A 23,016-nucleotide genomic window follows, 5' to 3' on the forward strand; every position below is an offset into this window, starting at 1 on the left:
GCCATTAAAATACCCTTATTTCAGCTGTCATTAAAACACCCTACCCACAGAAGACTCCTCAGCACTCCCAGCCACAGTGTATTATTATTCAGTACCATACTGCAGTGTATTAAACTGTGCTTATGAGGATGCAGAGAGCATAAGTACAAAATGCATAAACATAAAGTATTCACAGAAGGAATCCCTGACATGAATGTGGCTGAACTGAGTGGTAACAATTCTCACTTTATGTTGCATCTCATTGAGTGATAAAGTGCCTGATTCTGTAGAATGAGCTGATAAACTCTTTGCTAACAGGAAATGAATTGGGCCCGATTTATTGCGTGGATTTGGCTTTATAAGGTCTTAGAGTTGTGATACAATGCTGGTCTGCTGCCAAGGTTGCCAAGATATTCGTTGTTCACTGAGCTGGAACTTTGCACTAAGTACTTACGTTGTAGTGTTATATCCCATCAAGCATGGTAGTATGTCAAAGAAGAAGGTTGGATATTTCTGTCATAGTCAACAAATCCCATGAAAGTACCAAAATCAACGTGTTAATCTGTCTCTCCCCCGCGACCCCGTATGCAGGATAAGTGGTTGACGATGGATGGATGGAATCTGACATGTACATTTACAGCCCATCTGTAAAACTCTGATTCATCATCACTGACCAAATCAGTAACTTTTCACTTTGGAACTCCATGAGACTGCATATACCAGAGAGAACTGTGAGGTGTGCCTCCCCCAGGGGGCGCAGCAGAGCTTATAGAGGGGCGCAGACATGAGGCAAGGAAGCTGTGTCAGGTGAAAGGGATGGAGACACACAGTTTATGGAGGCAAGGTACATTTCAAGCAGCACTCGATACTCGCAATTTGCCTCAAAATTCATCCTCTCCGATGTCTATTGTGAATAAGCGTTCATAAATCCACTTAAGAATCACTCAAAAAATTATTCTCTGTGCCAGAACTGCCTATAGCTTATTCAGCTTACTTTATGCTAAGCTAATGTTTCCTGGCTGTAGGTTTCAATGTCAATTTTGAGATGCAGCATCTCGTTTTCAAAGGGTCCAAAAACACAAATACATTATACAAAGACAAAACATAACTAGTACACAGCGAATACAACAAAAACGAATACACAAAAATACACAGAACGAAAACAGTTGGCTCACTCTGCTGCTTCCACCCACACCCTAGACAGACAACAACTGAAACACAAAATTAGAAGATACCAGTTAACTTGCAACAAAAACGAAAGATATATCAAAGTTTATACATCTTGTAGCTAATATAATAAATACATCACATTCACTTGAAATACACATGTTCAATTCACTTTACCTCACAATAAGAACCAAAAACAACATTTTCCCTAAAATGTGGAACTATTCCTTTTAAATTTTTTAAATGGGTCTGTAATTTCCTTAAACCGCTGGCAAATGTAGTTTTTGACAAATATACCTCAAACTGTAGGGAATAGCACATTTTTGGGGGACTATTTTCAACTGCATACTACTACATATTCAGTGAGTACTTACAGCAGTTGGATGTTTTGTGTGTGTTTGACTGAAAATAAACTACAGAAGAATTAAGTTTTTTTAGACAGTGCTTGTTGGTAGGATCAGTTTATGGTCGGCTTGGGTCTTTTCATTTTGACAAACAATCTCAAATCATTTGGCAGCTCCAGAACTGCTACTAAATAGACCTTGTGGTGAGATCATTTTCTCCCCTGTTGTTTCCAAAGTCAAAACTGACCCATAAACCTCAAGACAAATATAGAATATCACTTAGTATTTCCATGTTGTTGTAATACTCTCTTATAGGTCAAAACACATGTTGGCATAATGGACTGTAGTTATCTGGCGTGTAACGCTGTTCTAAAGCAACCCAACAGTGAGTGAACAGAAGGAGGTGTGCTGTCTTGCAGGGCATGATGGCTGGTAACCTGCCGTCTGATTGCCATACTGCCAGTTAACTTGTGATTATTTGTGAGGGAATAAATACTGCTCCTCAGGCTCAAATTTTTAGCATGCTGTTTGGTCTCACAGCTCCTCATTAACTTGTATAATCACGTGTATTTCATGGCTTCTTTCTGCTTGCTAAGAAGGGGGTTGCAACATACTGTGTGATAATGTTGTGAGATGGTTTGGATAATGAAGGGAAGATACTTAAAGGGGAATTCGGTGCACTTTGCCTTTCTCTCCCAGATTTATCCTAACGCAGGAATCCCTTACATTTTGGCTCTCGAGTAGGTTAAAAACAAATCTTTACTTATCATATTATGCATCATTTGCAGTATTTGTTCGAGTATATTTCCCTTGAAGTAAAGGGAGTTTTCAGTGGAATTGGTGACACATCATTTCTGATTTCCGTCACAACAATGCACTCAACCAAGAGTGCTTGAAACGGCATTCGTTTGAATGAGCTCACTTGTTCATTGCAAAAGCACTTTTGGATATTTCCCTTGGCTTGTCATTAACTCCCATTGGTATAATAGAACTCCCACTCCTTGCTGGGTTTGTTACACTGTAATGTATTCTGTTCAATGTCTGATGTTTGAAAGGAAAGGAAAGGAAAAAATGAAAGCCAGAACATAAAATATTCCTTCATTCCAGTTGGATATAATGAAGTATTTCCTGGCTGCTGTTGTCACCTCATAAATTATACTGTCTATATTGTTTATAATGACTATTTTGTGTTCTGCTATGTACTAACACCATCACTCATGTAGTAAATGGTTTTTCACATTCTCAGGAGACTGCTCACAACTGGTGTGGGTTTTTGCTTTGTGATTTAAACCTGTGTTATGTTACCTACACCATTATGCAACAGCAATGTACCAGAACTCAATCCATAATACATTCTACTGTCTACAGAAGTTCATTTGCACAGTTTTCTAGCCGTGATATCCATGTAGCTCTGGGCATGAATATGCAGTTCTATAACAGGCTTCAGCAACAAACTCTGCCTGCAACTTTGTGTATAACAGACGGTATGTTGAAGGGTTTCTCTGCGGCGGGAAAGTCTCACGCAGTGTGTAAAACAAAGCGATTATTTGTGATTATTGGAGGTTGTTTATAGCTTAGTTTTATATAATGTGAGTGGATTCTAATTCTAATTCCCCTCTAAGGAGTTAAAATATATGTTCTCATTAACTAGATAAACTTTAAATGTTTCACACTTTGTGAAGTGGTATTTGTATAGAAACAGAAGAACTGAAGAAATGTGTATTGTATGTAGGGAATTGGGAGCTAAAAATTACAAATGTAAACAAGTGCAAGATAAGCCTTTATGATATAGTTAAGAATATATAGTATGTGGTACTTAAATCTGATCTTAGTGTTAGTGATCTTAGGTAAATTAATCTGCCTTGCTTGGTGTCATCCAAGGTATGCATATTGACAATTTTGGGAAAAAGTAAAGACATTAAAGATATGTCCAAATTTAATTATAGGACCTTTCGCGGCTGTAATTAAACTATAGTTAAAGGTTCACACCAAGACAGGACTCATCTCCTTTGGTCATCGGCCCCATAACCCAGCTTTTTGGCTGTAGTTGAACCCTTATCTCTTGATCAGCCTACTTTTCTGCTGAACTGAATTGAAGCACTAGAGACGGAGAAGTGAGTGTGGTGAACAAGTACATTAAAGTGTGTAACCCCTGCTGACAGAACTAACCTGTCTAAAACTGTGACTATGGTGGTGGAGATGATATGTAAAGACTGTGTACTTGTATTCAGTATATGCTTCAGTGTTCTAGCTAATGTAATGACACACCTTTCCATTAGACTTTCTAGAGTGCAAGAAGCTTTTACTGCGTGTTTGAATACTAAGAATTTGATATTATAGTGCAAATAATCTTTTTTGCTCCATTTTATTCTCAGCAGGAAACAGGTAAGAATATCCTATTTGAAGAAAGAACCAACCTATATTGTATGTACTATTATTGAAGGCCGTATTTTACTGTCTAGAAAAATTTTCTCCAAAATAATCTCCCTGAACTGAAAGATCACTCAGCATTTAAATATTAAAGAAAAAATATTTCTGTATTTGATCAATTATGCAAGTGAAAAATGCACCATATTTTATGTTCTTGCTGAGAGTCATGGGGTCAGCATCACCAAAAGCAGCTTTAGGCTGATAACATCAGAAAGATACCTAATGCGTCTTTTGGGTATGTCTTCTGTTCTTTATTGCAGGAAGTGATGACGGTGGAGGAGGAGTCCACTTCCTGTTACTGCCTGATGGACTCGACAAACTGCCACTTGCTGCTAGACCAGCCGGGCTCGTACGCCCTGGTGGGCGAGCCCCTGACGCAGGCTGCCGTCAAGAGGCTGAAGCTGGCTGTGTTTGGGAGCATGGAGGCCGGCTCCGTGAGCTACATCCTGCGGGTGTACTGTGTGGACGACACGCCACACGCCTTTCAGGTGGGGGAAGGACACTGGTTGTGTGTTTGGCTCACTGTTTTCTTATGTTTTGTTCATTCAACAAAGGTTGAGTCATGATTTTTACCAAGCCGAGTCTGAGGTTATAAACTGATAATTCGTAGGGCAAAAGCTAGTTAATATAGACTGGTGCATTTCATTTATTGGCCATGGTGGAACGTCTGCTCTCTTCTTTACGCCGTCAAGAATGTAAGAAAGGTAATACTATTTACTCCTTTTGCCAGTGTTTGAGTTCATTTGTTTACCCTGGGATCTGGCAGCATCATGGAAGTTCCTTCTTTAGCTGTACGACTTAGTACAGTACTTGTTTCTCATGTTTGCTAAAGAAGAATATGTGTAGTGAAAAGTGAAAAGTTCTCCCTTTAATGCATGATGCCTACATATACAAAAAACCCTCAAAGGTAAATTTACTGTTGCAGCTAATGGCAACAAATTTGCAGGACAGACTTAAAGCTGCATTACTCGATGTTTTTATATTAAGTATGGATCAAATCACTTTGTGTAATTTGACAGGTGTCACTCGTAGTGACAAACCCACGGAGAATATCACCTGGCTTTGCAGTTCCCCTCAGTGTTGTAGCATTTTCAGCTCATTGTTTTGGTTTTGCTGTCCGCAACTTTACTGTTTCGGTTCATTGTCATGGTTCTCATCAGCCTTATTTCCAGTGGCAAGCTATTTTCAACTGTTTTCAGCCAAAAGCTCGGATATACCCATTGTTACACTACATACCTAGCGACAAACAACAGACAGACAAAGTTAGCAGCTAGGTGGTAAACATAATGGAACATTTGGCAGCTAAAGAGCCTGAATTTTCACTCAGGAGCTGGTGGAGGATGAAAACAAAACCTAAAAGGAAAGTGAATATTGGACTGACACTAGTCAGTTTGCCAGAAACACAACTCCAAATGAATGCAAATGTTGTTCTGTGTCTGCAGTGCCTTGCTCCAGTGTGCTCATTACTCTGGGTAATCCACAGAACCCACTGTCCAAAGTTTTCAAGGGGACTATTTCTTAGTCCCCTTGAAAACTATTAACAATGAGGTTTGTATAATATCCTGAGCTACAAGGACAAATTAAGTTCCATTCATCTCCATTATATTTCGATTATGTATTGGGTTGGAGGAACTATCTGCATGACATCAAAGTAAGACTGCTACATTGTGATTTAATGTACTGTTGGCTTGTCACTAATGAATCATTGTTTTTTTGCGAGAGGGAGAGAGGGGGAAGCATTTCTTACACATTTCCCCAACAGTCCAGAATTCAAAGCAGCAAATCGGCAATCTTTCTGCAACTGTGCATCACAACTGTGCAACACTTTGCCTCTCTGACCTCTTTCACAAAAACGTGAGAATGCACATTTTCACTTTAGCAATTTCAACTCTTTTAGGAAGTACATATTGCAGGTCATGGCCTAGATTCAAACTGAACATCTTGTGTGTATGTGGTTTTTGCCTCGGCTGTCTGAGACAGCAGGGACCTCAGCCTGTGCTGCCTACCAGTTAAACCATGTGAGTGATTGCAGATTCATTACCACTGTGAAACAATGCTGCAGAGCTGATAGTGGGGACTCTGTAACAGCCTGACAGATTGTCTTCCAGAGGTTTTAATAGACAGAGACAAAGGCTGCCATACTGTAATCACTGCCATTCAAATGTTAACCAATCATTCTTCTTTTATCTTGTTTGATTTGATTATCATTCAGCGACCTATAAGGTTTTTAAGCATTGAGCTCTCATCAGTGAACATCAGGGAAATTAAGCTTCCCTTCCTCCCCGGAGAGACTAGACTAACAGAAGAGCTGAGCCGAGCTGAACAGAGCCTCACGAGCCTCGTGACTGACTCTGCCTCCCGACCGCCTTTCTGTCATGTCACAGCCGTCAGCAGCAGCTGGCTTTAAAATGCATTCTGGATTTGGTTTATGAATTTCCATCCTGCCAAGCAGATGCCAGACTTTTACGTATCCCTTGGGCTCTTGTCTGTTAGCACCACATCTCTGCTGTGTGTTTTTCCAAGCTCCGGTACAATCACAGACTGGATTCTGGATCAACAGGAAACCTGATGCAACACAAACACTTGTGGGAGACATTTTCTTCAGCAGAGACCAAGGAAGGATGAATTTCTGATATTTTCTATGATATTCCTCAGCAATGCTGCTGTCTCTTTTAAAAGAGAAGCTCTTCAACAAGTCACATTTTCCACATATTTATATCGAAATTGATGCACTTTTTAAAGACTTCATCATCCCATTCTAGAATTAACAGATCATTCAGTACATGTAAAGATCTTAAAATTGCCCCAAAAATGTTGTATCAGCTGTAACAACAAACGCAAGTCTTGTTGCTTCGGAATGGGCCAAAATAATGGCCCTCCATTTCCAAGGTCACAGCATTCAGAATGTAGTGGGGAGACAATGGATACACCTACCTACCTGAAAATACCACCTATATTAGTATTCTGCTGGAAGATGTTACCTTCCAGTGTAAATGCTTCCAGAAAATACTGTTCACCTCAACCTTTAGCCTTGGCAGAGGTTTCTACACTGTCCTGAATTCTAACATCATCTTCATCTGTTTTTTTTCAATGTGATGAACAAAATGATTTTTAGCACAGTAGTTATTATGTGATATATAAATTGGGCCGGTGGTGAGCTGTTAAGTCTGTGTTGCTTGGACGTCCCATAGATATTACTAGCAATGCACTTTCTGCATGTTTCCCATGGACTGTATATAAGAAGGGGATGTAGCCACCGTGACGTCACCCGTTGGTTTGTGGACTACCATTTTGAAGCCTCGAGATTGGCATTTTGGCTTTTTGGAACCAGAAGTGACCATATTTGGATGAGAGGGTGGAAATGGGGAGGGACACGCAGTGCTACGCCTGACCAGTCGAAATAGTAGCGACTTGTCTATCACAAGTTAGCGATGCCCCAAAGCATACTTTACTATAATTTACAAAATAAACATCATGCTATAATGAAGAATACTTTCAAGTAGATAATAAGACAATAAACTCATTAGGAAAGTGTTTACTGAGATAGAAAAAGTGACAAGTAGTGTCATTTTCTCATTGACTTCTATTCAATCAGACTTCTTTTTGCAACCAGTTGAGTCACCATGATTAGAAATAATGCAGGTTTAAGGAACTTCCATGTTGGCTTCACTTTTCAGACCCAGAGTGTGTGTAATGGTGCTTTCAGACCAAACGTGAATTTAATCCTGGTGGAAAGCATTGGATTCACGTTGATTAAAATGTTGATTCTCAGGGCAGACTGAGCAATATGGATGTAAATCTCTCAGTACATAATAAACATCACTTATTCAGTCAAGTCATACTATAAATTAGGGCTGGACAATAAAACAATAGCCTGTCAATAGTTATCACAGTATAATATAACAATATAAAAAATGTTTAATAAATATGCAATGTATGATCTGATTTATTTGAATGATGAATAAATTAGCACTTACTTTTTAACTTACTAACTAACTCGTGCATATTTTTTGAAAAAATTTAACATAATAGTTTTGAATTTTCTACCTCAGATTTGTGAAGTGATCCACTGTTTGATAAGTGATTTTCATGTTCTGACCATAAAAAATTGTTTAAACCACAATTAACCATCTGTGTTTTTCAACTTTCATTAAGGAGCAAAAATCAGCCTTTAAACTTGATAGTAATCATAGTAAAGCCCTAGTATAAATAGTATTTTAGCTTTGAAAATGTTAAAGGAAACCTGGGGAGCCAGTTTGTGAGTGATTCTTCTGTATAACGTTAGGCCCAAGGATCTACCGTGTGAGTATTTCACTGTCATGCGCCCCTAAAAATAGATTTACGAGCACAACCAACCGTAATATTCCACCAAGCCAGGCCAATACCAGAGGCTGCAGTTTCAGGACCGCAATCCTACGACGACCAGAACTGCATTTCTAGGACCCTTGTTTACTTTGATACTGCTAGCTAGCTGGCTGGTTAGCTTGCTAGCTAGCAGCTATGTAACTCTTTAGAGCTCCCCCGAAGCCAATTACCCTTACCACAACCATCACAGAGTGTGTGCCTAAACTTAAGTTATTGATTATATGAATGTCGACCGGTTAACCCTATAGCTGCACACAAAAGAACTACGGTCCTAGAACTGTGGTCCCAGGACTGTGCGGGTCATGAAACTGCAGCCTCCGGAACTGCAGCTACATAATATTGCTGTGGCGGCTTGAACAGCCTCGTTACCCAAAAACAAGAGCAAGATGTGCTGTCAGCGGGTGAAGGGGTAAGACAGAAGATAACAGGGAAAATAGAAGCAATATTTGGGTTTGGCTAATGTTAGCAGGCTATTGAGCCAAATCAGTGCCTGTTATTGAAACACGTTCAACTTTTCATAAAGCCATTGTGCTTGTCAGTGTCACTTCGTGAACAGATCAATCACAGCCTGGATAATAAAAGGTTTGATGTGCCAAAGCAAACTTTCCAAATGTTGAACTAATCGTTCTGCATAAATTAATTATTACTGACGAGTTTGTATCCTACTTAAAATTAAAGTTAGAGACTAACTACCATGTAGAAAATTTTTCGTGCACAAAGTTAATTAATAAAAAAGGTACAACCCCAAACTGAAACATCTGTGGCTGGAATGAATATTATACTAGCTATAATATACTGTACTATTATATGATATTACACTTTACTATTATATTAACAATATACTTTACATAGTGTATATGACTGTATATACTAATACAGTCATTTATACTAGCTCCTCCTCCAGGTTGTGGATCGAGCCTCTGTAGTAGCCAGATCCAGGATGCCATTGTGCCAATATGTGCTGCTTCTAGCTGCCTCCGTCTGTGAGCAACATGTTACCCTTGTTCTATTTTACATCTGTTCAACTAAAGTTATTCTTATAAAAACTTTCCATATTTATGCCTGAAAATAAGCTACAGCTAGGTCAGGTAGTTATCAAGTGGTGGGCGTTTGCAGGTAAGCTAACGTTATCTAGTTTGAACCAACTAAAACACAAAATGTTTTACATGTTTTGCAGTAACGTCATAGCCTATGTAAGACAATTCAGGAAATCCGACCAGTCCTTCACATAGAAAACATTTGGCCTATATAGGCTTATAGGCAACTGAGAATGCTGGTGAATGCCTCAATTTCTAGGTGAGGTTACAACCTAGTCAATACAGGGAATACAAATGTTATGAATGTATTTAATTATAATTAATAAATTCCTTCCTCTTTTAAAGGTGTGTTGCTGATTTACAGCTCAAAGTGGCGTAACAGTCTTATATATATCTTATCTCTAAATATATTGAAACGTCTTAAAAGGGTCTTAAAGGTATTGAATTTTACCTCAGGATTCCTGTATATGCCTTGCTTATGTTTTGTACTGATGATTCAACAGGGAGAGTTTAATGCTCATTAAATCCTTTGAAATGAAACCAGTGCTACAAACTATTTTCAATGGAAAGTAGCTAAGTCCTGCGCATAAAATCTCCAGAGGTAGCTACATATGTCACATGCTAATTTGAATTTCTAAAGTAAGAAAAAAATGAAAAAAATGAAATGAAAGATAGCTGACTCTTTACCAACTTCATCACAAGATATTTTTCAATCTGCTACGAAAAATATAAAAAATAACTTGTTCTAGCGAGAACATTTCTGTGGTTGCAGTTGTGGCTCGATCCTGCAGTCACAAGTTTTGGAAGAAGTCGTTTTGGAGCCCTGGACTCAGAAAATAACTCCAACAACTTTTCAATTCTTCTGTCTGGATTTCTCATTCTTGGTTGACATTGCAACACCCCTTAGCTGTAAAACATGATCTAAGACACAGTCACTGTGTGTGATGTGTCAAACAGCAGATCAGCAGCAGCCACAGTCTACACAAAACTTCAGTCATGGCATCTTGACAGCTTCAGATGAGTTCGATCGAGGAAATGTTATCATAGATACAAGCTAGCTATGGGAAAACAAAGAAACCCAGCGTTGTCCAGCTGCTCTGTGTCTAACAGTTTTGAATACCATATTTTAGGTTCCCTGCTGCCACATTTGTTTTTCATATGAAAGTCTTTCATCTGCATTTTGCCAATAATTGATTTTTTTCTTTTTTCCCCCACCTACAGCAATGGCAAGATGCAATACGCCTCGGGCACGCGTTTCTGCAAACATATGCATATAAGTGCATACACACACTCAACCACGCACACACATGCATAACCAAGCTCTTGCATGGACAGCCACTTAGTCAGAATCAGTCAGCGTAGCATGGCATTAGTCACAGCTCTGTTCCCAGTCTTTTCCCTTTGTGATTCAGATAGCTAAGGATAGACAGGCCAGACATGGAACCGTCCCACCGGGACACTGAACAATGATGACAGATGAATAACTGCAAGCGACAATCAAAGTGCTCTTTCATCATCACAAATTCAATTTGGGAGATGGACGTTTGCCCCCCGACGCACACGTCTCCCAAGCATTAAATTCAAGCTTCAATCTGTCATGTTGAGGCTGCAAATGTGATGCTAATGTGAGCAAGAGTTGTATGATTTGCTCGGCGGAGACTTGACGTCACTTCTTGCTGGCCTGTTCCTGTATTAATATTTGTGATGACTCAATTAGTGGATGTGACAGAGGAAGGGATTAGCAACAGGTGTTTGTGCTGATATGCAAAGGTACTGTACCTTCAAAGAAAAGGAGAGGATTCTTAGTTTTCTCTCGTATTCATCTAATTTCTCTTGTGTGTTTTCTTCTAAATTATATATATATAAGAGGTTAAGAGAGGTCTTAACCCCTTTTTCTTTCTGACCCCTCTCCTTCCATTCTCTGCCGCCTTCTCCTTCCTTCCTTTCCCTGCCGCCTTCTCCTTCCTTCCTTTCCTTTCCTTTCTTCATTGCTCTTTCTCCCCCTCCAGGGAGTGGTGGCTGCAGAGAAGACCAGAGGGGGTCAGCTCCTCGAGGAGCCAAAGTTGTTGCCTTTCCGAGCGAACACCTTCAGCCTCCAGGTGTCCATCCAGGATGTTCCCCAGTTCCTGTGGAGCATCAAACCCTTTACCACATGTCAGGTAACCATGGCAGTCACTGACAAGGATACTAAAGTGCTAATTTGCAAGATCCTGTTTATTTTCTGCTAAGAGCTACTTGCTGTGATGTTTCCGCTCTGCTCCTCTCAGGGTTTATTTGCTAAACTGTGTGGGGCTGTGATATGTTTGTGTTTGTTAGCTACAGATTATCCAGTTGGCCATATTTACTTTGTGTATTATGGGGTAGGCCTGGGCGAAAAATCGATTGAATGAATTAATTCGAATTTTTTGTTGCGGGCGATTTAAAAAATAAGTAAATCGAGTTTTTGTGTAATAGCACATTTTTGGCTCCCCGGGGTTTCCGTAGTGTTCGTTTCCCATAGCGACAACATCATACACTAAACAGCAACAGCAAGCGACAAAATGGCTACCGGTGAGAGCGGGAAGTTTGTTCCCAAGAAAGGAATAAAGTCATCTGTTGTTTGGAACTGGTATGGGTTTGCTGCGACAGATGTGGAACAACAGACACCACGCTGCAACATTTGCCTAAAGCCTATCGCAGTGAAAGGCAGCAGCACCACAAACCTATTCCAACACCTGAAACAGAGACATCCAGCCGAATATGAAAAATGCCAGTCTCTCCGCGATGAACAAAGCCGCACTGACCAACAAACCTTATTGCTTTCCTTAAGTAGGGGGGAAATCGGAAAAAATCGTAAATTGAATTAAAGTAAATAAAATCGGAGATTTTATTTTTAGGCCATATCGCCCAGCCCTATTATGGGGTGTATTTTACAGTGACTAATGGGTTGTATTGTATTTAAGACAACTTTCCAAGACAACATTATAACAGTGAACAGCCAAACAGCCAAGTGACCATGCCAAACAATAAACTATTCTGATAACAAATAACAGCCATTATAATGATAATCCAGACATCATTGATACAGCTGTGCATTCACTGAATAACTCAGATCTCATTTTCAAACTCATTGTTGTGAGTCATTCATATCAATTCATATCATCAACTCACCATCTTTGTGTTACTGATCAGAAGAGCTCAGAATGTCCAATATGAAAAACAAAATGATACTAATTCTCTTAAGATGACACACTGGATATTTGCAACCAGCAAAGCAGTCTACTGACCCTTTTCAGTATGAACGTAATGAATTCCCGGTTTCGTTTCGTTTAGTTGATAGTTTGAATCAGCTGTTTTGGAGCAGTGAGATATTTAAAACACAAGGTTATTTAAACAGTTATCCATAAAGATACTACTCCTCACCACAGCCAATGTTGGCATATCCTAATTTGCGTGATGTAGATGTACAAATATTGATAGTGGTAGATATTTTGATGGAACAGTAATTCATTTACCAGCAACAACCATTATTTTTAATGACAAATGTACATTATATTAATAAGATAAACACACTAAAATAAACACGTTTTCCAAACGAACTATGCTGCACACCCTCTGTGCGCACCGCTTGAATGTCATTACGACATGATTAATAATTAATATGATACGATAAAGGGCGGATTTGCGGTCTCTCCTTGAACAGTAGTCTTTGTTGGTTTATTTCAGGCTTTTAAAACTTGAACTTTGTTGCAGTATCACACACATCTGGGGCAAGTAGTGGGCTGCTGTGTGTGAGAGAAAGTGTTGACCACATAATGAGCAATGAGGTCTCTGTCCAGGCTTCTATTATTTATTTATTAATCCCTGCCTACCTTTCCATAGTTATCTGTTTTTTTCCTATTAAATTCAGCTGATTGCAGTAAAATGTCATAGTATATTACTCTTCAAAGGTAAATTATGATTGAGAAGTGTGTGTGTGTTTCTTTTAAGATGACTGGAAGAGAGGCTAAGTTACACTCTTAATCAACGACGATCTTTTTCTGTGACAGGATGTGGCCAGCTGTATGGCCGGAATTAACGTCATATTTTGGCAGAATAAATAAACAGTGCCTGTAAAAAAAGATACTGTTACTAGTTGAATGATTGAAGCAATATACAGTGGGCTTTGTTGCTACATTGGCACTTTAAGTGCTAAGTAGAATAGGCTCAAATCAATATGCTATATTTAAGGAATTAGCCTGCTAGTTTCCCGTTACAATGTTGACTAAATAATTAAATATAAATCAACGACCAAAACCCTCCCCCTATGTCTACGTGATTAACCTTTATAATTTTTGAATGCGTATCCTGTCAAATCGCACGCTTTTATTTTGTAGTTTTTGCGTTTCCTGTCCTGACGGGCCTGACAGTGGAGGTCTGAAGCGGAAGTGGCCTGAGGCATCCTACCAGCTCTTATTTTAGCACTAATAGACCCTTTCTTTCATAAATTACAAAAAATAATAACATTGAAAAAATAATACTTTTTATTGTAATTTAATAGAGCGTATTTTTCTTACTTTCCAATAATAATCAAGTCTGCATTCATAAATGTTTTTAAGTCATTATTTGTTTTTTTTCCTACAATTTTAATACAAGCAGTGTTGGGTAAGTTACTTCCAAAATGTAATAAATTATGAATTACTAGTTACTGTCATTTGAGAGTAATTAGTTATATTACAATATCACTGAATTGTAATGCTTTACACTACTTGCATGTTATTTTTGAGTTACTTTCACTGCTGTTTAATGGACGCATTATTCAGATAGTAAGATGTGCCTGCATAGGTGGGTTCTAGTGATTTGCAGATTACAGTTATAGCTGCAGATCGGGTGGGTCATAAAAATGAACATTCAGATTAATAGTGGGTTGCGGATGGGTGAAATAGGATGAATCATCTCCCTATAAAGAACGCATGAGGTACAGCACCATAACTTCATTAATTATTTAAATCTCCCGACTCTCTGACAGGACTGACAGCAGCCTCTCCAATCATGAAAGTAAATCGTTAAAGACAACTTATATAGAATTCTATGTACGCATGATCCATGATTCATATTAATTTCACATATCATGTTTTTAGAGAAGCTACCATATTATTAAGAGGAGCCAAGCTCTCCCTGGCTCCACCATAGTTTGCACCCTGACTACAATCTCAACCATCGAGTTCCAGCAACAGGAAATAACATTAATCTTTTACTGACAGAGTTATTGTTTTTTTGCAGTGCTGAAATGTTTTGCAGTGTTGGTGAATTATAAAAAAAACAAATAAAAAAACACTTAATTTCATGTTAAAATGCATATGTGTTACTGAGATTGTAACGGGTGTAATATTACCCCAATTACAGCAAAAAGCCATGCATTACTATAATGCGTTACTTTTGTACACGTTACTCCCAACAGTGAATACAAGTAGTGTATTTTACAAATAATTGATACAGCAGCATATTGTTAGGTTACAGAGTTAATATCGTAGGGGCCAAATGTGTTAAAGCTGGGCTAGGAAACTTTGGAGAAACTAACAAGAGACAGATTGATTTGGAAAGTATCCAAGTATCCGAAAGAAGAATAAAGAACTGAGCTGAACCTGTGCTCGTTTTGACACAGCGATCAGGCCTAGCTTAGCATGCATTTTAAACCCGCTCTAAACTGCATCTAAGGTAGTCAGATGCTAATAAATACAACCTTCATAGGCAGTGATGTCTGGCAGCCATACTTATCACATATGCTCCTACAAAGAAGATAGTCAAATCCGGCTTAATGAAAATAATTTCTCTTCAACTCTTTTGTGCTTTAAAACCGCTCTTGTAGCTTGAATCCTGCTGTCATCCACATTCTCTCTTGAGGATCTTTAAGATGGCCGTGACGTGAGATTAATAGCTTTATGTTTGTTTTGCTTGCAGGGGCATTAAGATGGAAGCAGTATATGATGAGGCGCACCGCAGCAGGCTGTGAATGCTGTTTTGTACCTGTTGTTGCCGTTTGCAGAGCAGCTGAGCTGTGTCCCCGCTGTACGCTGTTGTTGCTAAAGATCTGAATGCAGGGTGAAAGCTCTGTGTCTTACACCCACTCTCTCCACAGACTTATTTATGAGGGCTTCGGGATGACAGTCAGGCACCGTGAAGCTGCTTTGGCGGAGCAGGTGTAGAATAATAGCCGAGCGTCATGCCATACATCAAGTCAGCTTTTAGTGCTAAAGAGCATCCGAGCTTTCCACGTCCGTCACTCCTCCCCCTCCGCCCTCCGCCCCCTCCCTCCTCGGCCACCGCTCCCAGACTCAATTATCTGCTGCCGTGAGGCATCCGAGATCAAAGCTGCAAGGGTTAAGTCATCAGTTCGCACCCCGGCCGCAGCTTTTAATGCCACATTCTTCACTAAGAATCGTTTACAGGTCACTTTTAATATGCAGATATGGCGGAGACGGAGTCTAGTAGAGGTCAAGGACGTTTCCACACAGATTCTCTGGAAATTAATTATACATCAAAGGAAATCTTTTCCCCATTCCTCGTATTCCTATTGCTTACAGTACTTAGCCCGCAAGCTGCTTCTGCCATCACAGATACTGTACGAGGGAATCAGGCTCGATAATAATATCAGGATTTTGTCTTTCTCTCTTCAACAATAGTTATTTCCCTGCATAAATACATCAAGCCATTGAGACTTCAAAGCCAACTCTTACCTTTTATCTTGCAGTGTGCTGCAAGTGGCTGTGCATGTGACAGCGTGGCCACATGTAGAACAGGGAGCTGAATCATCTCATTTAGAGCATATGTTAACATTGCTGTGTACTGTGTTATGTTTCTGATGTCCCTCTTCTGCCACCTCAGGAGTTCTCCTTCCCCCAAGTGTGGTGCAGCAACCAGCAGCCCCTGCACTGTGCCTTCTCTCTGGAGAGATACAGCCCTGCCACCGCCCAGCTCTCCTGCAAAATCAGCGTGCGGCAGGTCAAAGGCCATGAGCAGATTCTGCAGGTCTACACGGCTGTGGCCGAGGTGAGGCTCTGCAGCTGCGGGAGCTTGGGGAAGGTGGGGGAGGGTGGAGGGTGGTGGTGGGGGGGTCACTTTCGCATTCAACCTTTATGTAACCTTCCTGGAGTGTGTCCACTGACAGCAGGGCCAGCTCTCCTGAGCTTGCATTGTGTATTAATAGAGCGAGGAGGACACTCTTCCTTCCTCTCTACTCTTCAACAGATTTATGCTAAACGCAGATATCAGAGATCCAGCTGTTCACCGCGTTTAGCGTACATATTTTTTAACCTTTATTTGTCCAGGGAGACATGTGTTCCAGCAAATAGCCTGCATCACATTCACATGCATTAACACCTGGGAGCTGCCCGGTGTAACAACAGTCTTCTGTCAGCCGCTGAGCAGCTCCACTGGAGCAGCTAGGAGTTAGAAATCCTCACTCAAGAGCACCTTGACAGTAGTTGTTAAGGCGGAAGAGAGTGCTACTCATTGATTTTACCCAACTGCTTTTTCACAACCACTCACAAATGTGCTTGTCCTATCTCAAGGCCACCAACACTATTTAAACTTGTGGCATTACAGTCACAAACACGGGTGAAATATTATTTGCAATTAATTTTTATGGTTTGTTTTAATCCTACCTTCATGATTGGTTAGGGTTTGTCAGATAGGAAGAAGAAATAAAAGCATTTATAGGAGCTGTGAGTAGAATTCAAATCATCACCACGTTCATTTCCTCACATACAGTAAAAAGAGGTAGAGAGTCTACACCATTTTACAGTGTGGGTCAGCAGGTTGGATCAATAGTGTCTTCATACAGAGCACCAGCCCAGCCGTTTTAAAGCTGCTCCACGGCCACAGGAGTGAATGCTTTTATTGTCATTGCATGTTTCATACTAAAAAATTAGTCATCTCTCATAAAAGAAACTGCTTCTATTCACTCTTCTCAGACACACACTCACATGCTAACACAGTAAAATAAATATGATCATTAAATATGATAATATATAAAAAATTATATTAGGGCTGACCCCAGATAGTGATACTGATTCGACTGTCAATCTCACAGTCGAAAGAAGGATCATGTCATTTTGGTGATATGGGGGTGCTCAACGTCTGATTTTTCTCTCAATAAGGTAATATATAGCCTATTACAATATACACTTCAACGTTTAATGCTGTAAATAAATATTTAAAAAGAAAAAAACTTTCAATAAATGTTTTTAAAGTGCGTGAATAAATCCAAAATTGTAACCCTAACCCTGGGTCATCAGTGCGCACGTGTAGGCGTAGCGTGTATGTGTGTAGTGGCAGGGGGAACACTTGCTGAAGAGACGGAGGCCCAGCTTCACTGGTGTTGTGCCGAGTTGACTTTCGGATAATTTATCACCGTTGATGAACCACACAAAGAATATTTTATTTTTTTTAAATAGCCGGCTACTTGAAATAGACCCATGAGGAACTGCGACGTGCATGTAGTTGTCGGCAGCACAGAATGCACGCAAAACAGCAAGACCAGTGAATTACAGGTGAGAGAGAGAGAGAGAGAGAGAGAGAGAGAGAAAAAAAGGGTCTTCAAAAAGCCTCAGTTTAGTTTAGTGCCCAAACCCAAATTTGTGTTTGTTAAAATGTATTAATGTGAGAAATGTTGTAGTCTCCTCATCAGTCCACACATACCTGATGTTTTATCGAAACACCAACTTTTCCACCTCAGCCATGCGGGTTAATGCACAACTTGAAAATCTGCAATAAAAAGTGGTGGATAGACACATATATCGTTGTCCTGGTTAGGCCTGTTGCCTCACTTTGAAAAGCCAACGTTATTGCATTTTACAAAGTCAGCAAACAGCCTGACCTGAGATGATAACCGACAACTTGAAAATTACATATATAGTTTCTGATGTGCATGTATAACTACACTACTGTGTGCCTCTACACTGAGCTCTGCATCCCTCCTTATGTTGAGCGCATTGCGTTGTGTTGATCATGTGCAGGGCGTTGTTACATCAGCTTTCCATTCAATAAACGGTCCAGCCCTCAGCCCTGACAAAGAATGTGATGTCAGGGCTCCAGTGGGTGATAAATAAATACTGAGCGGAGCTATCACAGACTGTAAACAGTGTAAGAGAGCGATGCTGTTGGAAGTCTGGCAGCGTGATGTACTAAACAGGTTGATGGCACACAGCAGAATGGCAGTAATACTGTGTTTCCAAACACACTGCGTCAGTGTTTCTATATGTCGACCACGCACAACCGCTCAGTCACAGGTGAACAAAAGTGAACTGCGAGTCCACCATAGCCGGCTGGAGAGTGAAGCGAAACTGTCAACGCATGCATGAATTTGTCAGCCGTATGGGCATGAATTCAAGTGGATGGGAGATGGAGTGCATTTTTAAGGTAAATAAGTGTAATGTGACCATACCTTTAGAGGTCAGTTGGTCAATTCTTTAGTCAATGGCTGCCAATAAAATAAAAATTAAAGGAACTTCAGGAGACGACATGCGTGCGTGAGCTGGATGTGCCTCAGGCTGGATATGATGGGGTATCTGGTGGACTGTGATTTGAGACCAAACAGGAAGTCAGGAGTCAAAGGGGCGGATAATTATGTTGTCGACAAGGGCAAACACATTGCAACTCAAGACAACACATGCAAATAGACAAAAGGCAAGCAAGTTAAGAAAACATCTTCATCAGTTTGACAGCACATGCACAGCATTTAGCTGCAAATACACAAGCGTGCTGCAAATTAGGGCTGCGACCGTTTAAATTCTCCTACTAGTCACTAGTACAAGCCATTAATTAACAAGTCTTTGCACATTTATGAGATTAATTTAATTATTTCAATATATTTTTGGGGGGCATCAGAAAATGGGTTGAGGTCCAGGGCTAAGGAATTAATGTAAACACTACTTCATTACAGAGAAATACAAAACCGTAATAATGAGCCTTTAAAATATACATTTTATAAGAGGCACGCAGTGAGATGCCTGTTAACATCAGGCGGTAATGATTCTGAATGTATCAGATCAAACAGCAAGGAGACTGAATATTTCATTCATTTATTTCAACACAGTGTAACATCACACAAGTCTCGTTCAAAGCACGGGAATGAAAATAACTTCCAACTTCACAAAAACAAATACTCTTAGACTTATTATCTTGGTTTTGGAGACTGCGTTCTGTGCTGGCCTGTGATCAATGGGAGGCTGCTGAACCCATTTCTGTTAACCACTCGCTCTGATCCAGTTGTGGTGCTCATCAGCGCCTCTCCCTGGCAGCATTTCCCACTGGGTCCTTGCCCCGGGTCTGAAAACCTCGTCTTCCAGGTCAGGTCGTCGTTTTTTCCCGGAACTAACTGAGCAGTGAAAACATTTAGGGGGCAGCCCTACTGCAAATCACACAACTTAACCAAATACACAAAGCGACAACAGGAGTCTTGCCAGCGGACACTGACACATCTTGGACATGCATGTTGCTGTCATGTTTGTGTTGTGGGTTCTGCTACTGCTGAAAAAAGTGGAATTCTTTCAGTAGTTTGAATGATTTGTGAGGAGACTCAGTGTTCATGACAGATATTAACCTTTACTATCCGGTTCACCAGTGTTGACAGACGGCCTGTGGCCTGCATGTAATCATATAGGCATTATTAGACCAGAAATATCTCAAGGTAAAAGCTACAGAAAGCCGAGCATTCTAATGATAGACAACCTCAGCTTCAATGTTTAACTTACAACAGAGTTCGATAGTGAACCCATTCATTCATTGCTGTCTGTGTGTATGCTCATATTTACAGTATGCTTTAAGTACATATTGTGTTGAGTGTGGTGGATGAAGTCCCTCTTTAGCTTTCTAGAGAATGGTGTTTTGCTTATTGTGAAAGTAACTGTGTGCTTGCTCACCTAGCAGGCCGCTGGGTTAAAGTGGTTCTGAGCAGTGGTAGGTGGGAGGCAGGCCTTCATTGTTGGGATCATAGACTGTATATAAGAAATGACTTTGTCTAGCGAACAACAGTCTTAAAACTAAATGTACTCACCAGAGAAAGTGAACAGCCAACTCCTAATAAGCTTTTTCAACGACGCTGGTTAAATTTACACAGTGTCTGAAACATACTCTGCTTTATGGTCCATTTTAAAATAAATGGGACCATTATTTACTAAATCAACATCATTTTGTATTGAAGAAAACTTGAGACCATAAACTCATTATGAAAGTGTTTACTGAGGTAATTATTCAGCTGAGAAGTAGGGTCATTTTACCATTATTTCTAATGTAGCTGGGCTTCTTTTTGCTACCAGAAGAGTCGCCCCCTGCTGGCCGTTCGATAGAATGCAGGTTTGAGGGACTTCCGCGTTCGCATCAGATTGCTTCCCTCTTGCTTGGGATCCATTGTAACTGAGCTGAATTCAAACTGATTCACCCTCTGTTTACCCAAACTGAGCAAACTCCCAACATTTAAAGCCACATTTTAAGTCCACATCACTGAGTGTTTTATAATCAAAAGATAGGTTTGGGGTGGAGTATTGCTTTCATTTTGAGAAATGCCAGCACTAACTGCGTGACGAGAGCCTACCAGATGTCTCCACATTTGTCCTATTTGTTTCAAGTGTAGGCACTGATGTTTTAAAATGTTACACACCTGTCTGAATTGTCCTGACCCAGTAAACCCCGTCCATCTGGCTCTCCAGGCTGGTTAAAAGAAGCACAGAGTGACATTTGCAATTCCTATCTGACCCCAGTCTGATTATAGTCTGTTTCTGTTCTGTTCCTCCAGACTGAAAAGGAGTCAGTTCCATTTTTTATGCAGACAGACTGCACCATCACGTCCCAGACGGGGCCCAAGGCCTTCAAAATCCCCTTGTCCATTCGCCAGAGGATCTGTGCCACCTTCGACACTGCCAATGCCAAGGGCAAGGACTGGCAACTCTTAGCCCAGAAACTCCACTTAGATCGGTGAGTGCATGATGTGCATCCTCTCTGAGATTGCACGATATATTCACATTTTTCTCTGTAATGGCCTCGCCATGAACACATGCAGACAAGAATTATAACAATCCTGTGAGTGTTGTTACCCTCACGAATGGGGCTTTATATGCTTCTTGTTGTGAGGTACCTTTTATTTCTCATGTTGTTTCTCAGCAGCAGAAGACAGGGCTGGTAATTGAACTGTATGCTGTGTTTATGTGTGTTGTGTTTTTTTTGCTGGCCCTATTATATGATTAATTAAAATCTAAAATAATGTTAAATCAAATTCATCTCTAACATTTCTGTCAGTCAGCCAAACAAAATGTGATGACTTATTTTTCACTTGTTTGTCCTTTTTGATGAAATAAAAAATATGTAATATGCATTTATGAGGAGATACTACGCTAATATTTACGCAATCCAGTTGTTGTCTTTGCTTCTATATTTGGTCTTAGCTTGTGGCAGCTATAATCTCCTGTTAAGTGCATGAATCATGAGACGCTGGTATCTAAGAGTCCTTTGAGATTCCAAATTATCCAGATAAGCTTTCTTCTCCAAGTTGGGCGGCTTTGAACTGAGCCTGATGTGACCAATGGCTGCAGCCTTTTATGTTGCTTGATGATTTTTCTCTTGTGAAGCACGAAGGAGTGGCAGTGAAACACTGCCCCCGACTGGATTCAACACAACATGACACATACAGTCATTGTATTGGCATGGCAACAAGCCGTCCTTTGTTTAATTTTGGCAGCACCTGAGAATTAAATCCAAATCAAACAGTGTTTGCCAGTAATTACCCATCTTTTGTGGTGGTAATTTATTTTTATTATGTTTTTAAGAGTTTTAATAGGTCCTACTTTTTGTTTTACCTACAAGATGGTTTTGTTTAGTGCACTAAGAAATTTAAGGTTAAATTTATTTTCAGTTACAGATATAATAAGTGGATTTGCTTATAGTCAAATGAAGAGGACCCAAGGACCCATATGGATTTTGTTAGTAGTGATCCAGGACTGGCGTTTGGAGTGTTGTGGGACATGTGGATAACCGTTCTTTGTGAATTTCATTCTCTAACTAGGTATACATTTTAATATACATAATTATAGTAAAACAAATCCATTTTGCATGGGATAATGGGACCAGTGTGTGAAGTACAGTATAAGGGGTTCATTTACTTTGACCTGACAGACCTACCTGTAGGATCTTCTAGAAAATAAATGTTTGGGTGTCTGTCTGTCTATCTATCTATCTAATAGATTTTTAAACATTTAATAATATGTTTAATATATAATATTGATTGGCAACAAATCCAATGAAAAGACCAGCCAAGAATGAACTGATTAATAGTATAATTACAGTATTGTGTATATAGAAGCAGGATCTATATATCATTCCTCTGTGCCAAATACTAGAGCACCAAATGTGTATGGATGAGAATGTATTTATTTGTGGCCTGTTGTGTCATATAGGAGCTATCTACTGAAGTGAGCATGCTAACCAGCCAGCCCCAGGCCATCCTGGATTGTAATATCACTTTGTACCTCGAGAGGCAATAGTGTGATAGTATAGCTCAGCTGTACCTTACCACTTGAACCCGCTGTGTCTTCGTTGTCCCCGAAGTCAGAGTCACCTCAGTACTGTATTTCCTATTGCCACACAGCCTCCTTGGTCTCGTAGGCTGTGTTTGGTCCCGGTCTGGCCATGTTAACCGGAAGCTTGCCGAGCCTGCTTCTGTTGCCCGCTCGCCCGGCTCCATT

General features: G+C 40.1%; 1 protein-coding gene across 4 annotated transcripts in view; it reads left to right on the plus strand.

Moving 5' to 3' along the window:
• The window catches only part of unc5db (unc-5 netrin receptor Db), a 191,026-nt gene that overhangs the window by 163,831 nt on the left and 4,179 nt on the right, over positions 1 to 23,016 (plus strand). For all 4 annotated transcript variants that reach the window (XM_038703670.1, XM_038703669.1, XM_038703668.1 and 1 more), the window contains 4 exons: positions 4,181 to 4,408; positions 11,332 to 11,481; positions 16,166 to 16,330; positions 21,075 to 21,253. In XM_038703670.1, the coding sequence (XP_038559598.1) occupies positions 4,181 to 4,408; positions 11,332 to 11,481; positions 16,166 to 16,330; positions 21,075 to 21,253 (722 nt within the window). The remainder of the gene's footprint in view (positions 1 to 4,180; positions 4,409 to 11,331; positions 11,482 to 16,165; positions 16,331 to 21,074; positions 21,254 to 23,016) is intronic.

Source organism: Micropterus salmoides, unplaced genomic scaffold (assembly GCF_014851395.1).
Source record: "Micropterus salmoides isolate LMB-PRFRI ecotype aquatic unplaced genomic scaffold, ASM1485139v1 Ms_hic_scaffold_7, whole genome shotgun sequence".
NCBI classification, from domain to species: domain Eukaryota; kingdom Metazoa; phylum Chordata; class Actinopteri; order Centrarchiformes; family Centrarchidae; genus Micropterus; species Micropterus salmoides.